General features: G+C 44.3%; 1 protein-coding gene across 1 annotated transcript in view; it reads right to left on the bottom strand.

Moving 5' to 3' along the window:
• The window catches only part of LOC308290799 (IQ motif and SEC7 domain-containing protein 2-like), a gene marked incomplete at both ends in the record, with an annotated part of 131,319 nt that extends 124,045 nt beyond the window's left edge, over positions 1–7,274 (bottom strand). Inside the window, one exon of the mRNA XM_080732708.1 lies at positions 6,400–7,274. Coding sequence (XP_080588834.1) covers positions 6,400–7,274 — 875 coding nt within the window. The remainder of the gene's footprint in view (positions 1–6,399) is intronic.
• Between the last annotated feature and the right edge of the window lie 247 nt (positions 7,275–7,521).

Genomic DNA, 7,521 nt, shown 5'->3' with positions numbered 1-7,521 from the left:
CGCGCGGCGCCCGCAGCGCCCGCGCAGCGCCCGCGGTGCAATTTTTGTTGTTTTCCCGCACAAAACAGCGTATATTTTGGGGGGTTCCATGCACCTTTTTGGGTGGGACCTTTACAGTTATGTTAACAAAATTTCACACCAGAAATGTAGCACATTGCATGTCTTGACTTACACTAATAGGAGGAGGCAAGATGTTAGAACAACCTCTTAAATAAAAATGCCATTTGGTCTGGAGGCTAGTATTACCAGGCAATACAGTAATGTTGCTTTGGCAATATTGTTGACAAATCTTTAATAAAATATACTAACTGCACTTGCTCAGAGTTAGTTAACAATAGACTCGCAAAACAGTCACCAGTGACTTCAGGAATGAACATACATCAATATAATCCTGTTATTCAAATTGCAAAATAGCTTTTCATTGTAGGCTATTTACATAAACCTGTGTCTTTGTTAATTGAGCAGCCTAAATAAAACCATATGTCTGTGCATGATTTGCATGAAGTTGAAGGTATTCAACTCATGTAGGTTTCTATTCCATCCATGGCCTACATTGTGTCACATACAGCCTAGTCTTTATATTCATTCATATAGGCTGCAGGCTACTCATTGTTGATAGACCATTAATGTCTTCATATATTCAAAGGTGATAAATAATTTGTTCACTGTTAATGTGTTTGACAATACACATTGTACTAAGCCCTGGGTCACACGTTTTGACTGGTTGCTCGCTGCAACACCGTCGTATGACGAATTACAACACAGGCTTCATACACAACACCACAGCTACAGGCGGACCGCAGCCGCTCGCCCGCTCGTTGTTTTGTTTCACCAGCGTCGCAAGATAGGTTTAGGTTAGGCATAGTACGAGATTTCACCAATTCTCACCCTCGTGGCTGCTATGACATGTGAATTCACCTCAGAGGAGGGTTTTAAAAGTTTATTATTAGCCTACCTGTTAAGACTCGTTGGCAGCACACCACGGCCATTCTCCGTAGTATCTTCTTTATAAATTAATCTGATTAATATCGCTGCTATGTGAAATCCGAGCGATAACGCGTCGCTGTGAGATGTGTGCATGCTGAAACTAAACCAAAACCTTCTTCTTATAACTCTATGACCAAAACAAAACAAACTCCGTAAATGGTAAATGGTAAATGGTGCATTTATATAGCGCTTTTAATCCAAAGCGCTTTACATAGATTGTGCATTACATTCACCCATTCACACACACATTCATACACCAGTGGCGGAGGAAGCCATGCAAGGCACCAGCCAGCTCACCGGAGGCAATTAGGGGTTCAGAGTCTTGCCCAAGGACCCTTCGACATTAACTCAGGGGGAGCCCGGATTCGAACTGGGAACCCTTCGGGATTTATACCCTTTGTGCTCTAATACCAGTTTCTCTACCCCTGAGCTATGCCCGTCCGCGGCCATTTGGTTAAATTCTTCTTCTACCGACAACACGAGCATCGCTTCCGTTCTAGTGCTCCGCAGCGCCATGCACCCCATTCTCACACCATTCTGTGGTGCCTGGGAGAACTACACGGTGACGGCATGGAGCAAAAATGTTGGCCTCACAACACAACGCAGAATGTGTTGTGTTACCATGGGTTACCATCCCCCGAACCAAAAATGCGTAGCCGTTAGAGGAGTTTGCGTACCTGCGTACAGAGACCTAAAATGTGTGCTCAATACGCAAAATGCGTACAGGTTGGCAGGTCTGCGGCATAAAGAAATTTGAGAACCCCTGGTATTAGAGCATTAACAAATTCATCCACCAGGGGCATTGACAACTCATTCTTATGACTTCCTATCTAGCCAAGCTTTATAAACCATGAAGAAATATATATATATATTTTTAAAGAGAAAAAAAAAAAGAAAAAAAAAAGCGAATATTCGACTTTGGTGAACAATGTCGAATAGTGACTTTGATATTCGAATATTCAAATATTTGGTGAATGCCCTAATGCAAAGTCAGATCAAGCTGCCACTGAACTTTACCATTTAGCAAAGACGTTGAACTGGACTCAAGCCTACTCAGCCTCTCCAGTCAGAAATGTTGTAAAGTCCAGTCCAGCTAGGGTTCAAGCTGCTCCGGTCATGTGTTTCAATACCAGTATACCAGGTTCTGTGGTGTCCTCTAACGGGCTGCGACATCGGGCAGACCAGGTGCAGATAGATATGGTGCTCTGGGTGTTTTGCATTTTGCTGCATCATGGCTTGAAGAAAGAACCTGGAAGCCAACATAGACAATTCTCCTAGCAGGCTGATCTACGCTAAAGTCTGCCTCTTTACTCTAGTGCTGGTTAGTATGCTTTTAAAGTGATACTTCTGGAGGGATGTTGAAGTTAAGTACTGTATCACTTTAAAATCATGTATACATCATATTATCTAGTTTTGCTGAATTGCCTTAATTACACATTTCAACCCTGTATTGCCATTTTACTTTTACTTTACTGGAACCACAGAGCATTCCTGTCACGTTAATACTACTGTAGTAACACAAGTTGCATCACACGTTTGACACATCAATTATTTTGTACTGTAAGTGATGTTTTTGTTAAAGTAACTGTTAAGTAGCTCTACATTCTGATATCATTTCAAGAGTGTTTGTTCAGTAACACAAGCCTCCCAGTACAAAGTCTACGGCTCTTTGGTACTACAGGCCGGCCAGGGATACCAATGTTATCCAATCAGGAAAGAGAACTCATACAGGATAAACAAGTGATGAAACAACAAAAAAAGGGGAAAAAAAGAAGAAAAAAAAGAGAAAAACTGGAACACATTAAATTATGCTGATAAGTTATGTTTGTGGGGTTCTCCCTGCTGATCAGTATAATACATAATAGTAACCGACGAACTTCCAGTGGTCGTTGGCAAGTTATGTTTTGCCTACTATGTTCCACCACACAACTTGGCCAAAATGTACTACATGTAGCCAAAAAATTTGATGTCATCTTTGAACAGTGTACTTTCTATTCCTTAGTATACAGGTGTATTCGTTATTTGGCCCATAATTTGCCTCTGGATAAAATAGCCTCACGTCGCCCCCGGAACAAGTTAGCCACATACAGTAGTTAATATTTAGCTCACACTTTGTACTTATATCTCTTGGTTAGGAAAGTTTTGGGGTATAATGCCCAGAACCCATATACTGTATGGAGATAATCCCATCGTGTCACATGAGACTATCGTCATAGACAGAATGCTTTGCCGTGGCTGACATCATGGCCGTACAAAGGTCATGCAAGGAGATATGGGTCATAAGCCATGTCATGCCACACCACACGCCTGCCTCGAAGGTATAAAGCCAGGCTGACAGCTTCAGTATGGCCAGAGCACCAACTCATTGGTTCAGGCTCTCGTCTCATCTGCGGCTGAAGGCATCTAAAGAATCCTGTTTGGATCCTCGCTGCGAGTCTTGCAGGCTCTGAGCTATTTGCCACAGAGTCGCGTTCATATTCCCGTCATTTACGTGTCATGAACAACAAAAATAAAACATTATTAGTGTAGGTCAACCACACTATAATGTTTTATTACAGACTAGTACTTGTCCAACTTTATTCCATCCATCTTTCCCTTCCTAGATAAACTATATTTTGCCGCGTTACTCCTCCTACAGTTTTGGTGGCACGCACTAGGGGCATATGTCAAATCGACCGACCAGCTTTATCGGGAATCGATTCCTTGCATTTTCCTAAGAGATACGTTTACACACTGCCAGTCAAACACAAAATGGGTCCAGTTATCAGTTTTAGGGCACAAGCAGTTTATCTCACTGTTACAGGGACTAATTAACTACATATTTACACAAAGTATAATACCAATTGTTAATTTTGATAGCCTACATGTTTAAAAAGTGCTCTGTTATTTAAACGTCATGTCTCAACCATGTCTCAGTCATCGTCAATGGCCATAAATCATCATTGATTGACGATGACACCATCGATCAAGCCATCCCTAGCTGAGTTACAGAGGTTAAACTGGCAATACTTTCACAATGTCTAAGTCCAATTATCTGAAAGACCTTTCCAATATTTTCACATCAGCCGTCAAAAACATTATCAATACCATGAAATCAGGCTTTCTGTAAGCCAAATGAACCACTAAGATTCTGAAATAATATGCCCTATCCAGCTGTCTTTATCTTCATTAGAAGAGTTGCAGGCTTCTTGATGCCATAACGGTAAAGCCTATAGGCTATGTTACACTATAGTCAAACACAGCATGACCATCTTTCTGGGTGGTGGGATCAGAAAACCACACCAGAAAAGGTATAATTTGCCTCAAATGTGTTCCGATTCAACAAGATAATGTGTATTGGCTGTAAAACTAAGTGGTGCAGTAAATTACTTTTGTTTTAATAGATTCGCCAGGATTATAATTGAGGGGGCACACAAGTAATCTGAGGGGTCATTGCCGCGTGATTATGGATCCCACTGGGAAAGATGGATAACCACGCCCCGGACTCATTTTGAAGCTTGTGATTGGCTGAACCGGACGTAGGGAGCGCTCCGTTGTAGTCTCTTGGACCGCGCGAGGTGCACCAAACCCCAATTATCATTGCGTTTATCGTGCGCCTGCCCAGGCCTTACGGCCTGGGCATAAATAGAACGATTGCATTCACCACGGCCACTCGCGCCTGCGGCGCTCGGGGGCGAAGAGCAGGACCAAGGTCCGCTGGCCTTCGCGCCGCTTGCAGTGTCGTCGACAATAACTGTGAAAACGAGCGCTCTATGCCGTTTCCATCCATCTTTCCCAGTGGGATCCATAATCACGCGTCATTGCCAGCTTTTGCCTTCCCTTGTGGCGCCAGAACTGACATCAGCAGCACCAAAACAGGATCACACCAAGTATGGATCTCCAGCCACCTGGGAACTATATTTAGCATAGCATTCCGTTCCATTTCGCATCAAGTGTAGCTAGGTATTGCAACTGAAAAAAGGGGGGGAAGTAGGCTGACCATTTGTCCAGGTCCACACTTGGTCAGAGCTACCTGTAATATCATATTAACATCATCTACCAATGATATGGTAATGGTTGAGACACCATGCCTCTGGAATGGCCTGGAGTCAGATCCCACCAGAAGTTTTCTTCTCTCTCCTGTGTCTCCATTTATCCCAATCAGCATCAGGGAAATACATGTTTAACTACCATGTGGTCACTTCTGTAGTCATCCCTATTGTTTCAATATGGGGAAACATATACTGGGGCATCATCAACTGCCCCCTCTCCTATGGTCAAGAGAAGACACTGGTAATTGGGAAACTTCTACAATTTACCACTGTCTTTGGTTGTTGGGCATCGTTCATAAAAATAAATACAAAATATACTTTAACATACAACAACACCAAAAAAAAAAAACAGCTTCGCTTTTGTCACATTTTTTGTCAGTGGGGTGTAAGGCATAAACGAAAAACTTTTAGATCAAATTTAGCATGTGGACACATTCCCCGACCAACATAATCCTGAATGAGAGAAGCTGCAAGGTTAGTAGCGATCAGAGTTCAAGATGGCACAAGAGTTTGGTAAACCAGACATTTAAGGCACCATTATTATAGTTTGGTAACAAATACATTTTGTATGCCACTTCTGCATGTGTACGTACATTCCCATATTATGCACTCAATGTGGTTTTCCTTATGCTTGGTATTTCAATTAGATGGCCCCTCAGGCTGTGTTAAGCTGGAATTTAGCTTTAGTGACACAAAACAGCCAATGTACAGTACACCAACTGTGGTATAGTGGTATCCATTGTAGAAGCCCCCCTTTGTATACTATTGTACCTATCCTGCATGGGTAATCTTACGCGATAGCTTATATGGTACAGTAAACGACAACTTATAACTCTATTATCTTTCAAGCTATTATCATTACCAGACACCTCCTTGTAACTTCCAGCCACTGCAAAGAGAGGAAAGTTTGATTCACATAAAACAGTTCCTCTTGAGGAAGGAGCAAGAATGAAGCGTTAGTTTGGCAAGCATGCAGTAAACAGAGACTTCTACAATGGCAACTTGTAAATAATACCATATTGGTAAAAAAATAAAATGCATAAACTAATGATATTAAAGGCAAAGGTTAGGGGTCATATTGTAATGATTAATTAAAGTCACAAGATCACTTAAAGTTATATGAATTGACCAACAGGGCACTTTGTGCCATAAAAGCATAAAACGGGACTGCATCTCAAAAGAATAGAAAACCATACTTTAATTCTTGTGAGAGTGAAAAGCCCCCTAATCATTCCCCCCATTCCTTTACCTGAACACACAGATTGTTTCCGGTAACTTGTTTTGAAAGGTGCTTCCTTCCTTCCTTATCAAAACAGGTTTGCCTCACTCTTGTGCTACCTACTGCTCTGGTAGTTGTAATGAATCTTAATGTGTGACTTACGGTTTGTGGTGGTGCAGGGTGTGGGCGTGTTGATGCGAGTGGGGGTGGTGGTGGTGGTGGTGGTGGCTGTTGGACGTGTTGACGCTGGCCATGCGCTCCAGCCTCTCCTTCTCCTTCTCCACAAAGTTGGTGTTGGTTCCGGTACTGGTACTGGTACTGGTGGAGTGCCCGCGGGTAAGCCGGCTGTGGGTGGAGCTCCTCTGCTGCTGCTCCCTGGGAGGCACCGGGGGAGGTGGGGGTGGAGGGGCTGGAGCGGCAGCAGGGGGAGGAGCCACAGGGATGGGAGCTGCTGGCACCTGGGTGGGGATCGACACAGTGCTGGGGGCAGGGGGAGGCGGGGCTGGTATAGCGGTCGATGCAATGCTGTTGGTGCTGTTATAGGAGTGATGGGTGGAAGTGTGATGGTGCTGCTGCTGCTGCTGCTGAAAAGTGTGCTGCTGCTGCTGCTGGTGGTGGTGGTGGCTGCTGTGGTACAAAGGGACGGAGGAGGAAGTCTGGGAAGAGGGTGGAGGCTGGTGGTGGTACTGGTTGTGGTGGTGGTGACCATGGTGGTTCTTGGTGGTCGGTATGGAGACCGGCATACTTTGGGACAGGGGTGGTGGGGGTGGAGGAGGAGGGAGTGGAGGGGAGGGAGGTGGCGGAGCAACGGGGGGAGGAGGGTTGCAGACGGAAACGGGCTGCCGGTCCAAGCGCAGGTCCTTGTTCTCCTGGCTCAGCCGATCCAACTGCACCTCCAGCTCCTCAATCCGACGACGCTGCGTCTCCAGAAGCTTCTGCTGGCTCTCAATGATGTTGTTGAGCTCCAGAAGGTACTCCACTGCCCGGTTAGGGCTCTCCGGGCTGCCAGCTTGGCCCGGACCTTGATTAGCATCCATAGCTGGTTGGAGAGTTTGTGAGGGGGCAGGCTGCTAGGGAAGTTAGCACTAGCAAACAGCTATGAATATACAGTCCTGACAACCAAGGCTCACTAATGCTAAATGCTAAGCTTAATCAGACACTAAACTGCTGGTTTTACAATGGGTAAAAGCCAGCTAAATAATGACCAGCTAGGAATGAGGCTAAATTACTAAATTCTTGCACTCAAATCTATAGAAGCCAGTGTAGTGGCTGTTGGCTATAACG

This window comes from Nannobrachium achirus (genome assembly GCF_963921795.1).
Source record: "Nannobrachium achirus genome assembly, chromosome: 9".
Classification (NCBI taxonomy): domain Eukaryota; kingdom Metazoa; phylum Chordata; class Actinopteri; order Myctophiformes; family Myctophidae; genus Nannobrachium; species Nannobrachium achirus.
The sequence above is the reverse complement of the archived record's forward strand: the minus strand, read 5'-3'. Positions and strand labels throughout refer to the sequence as shown.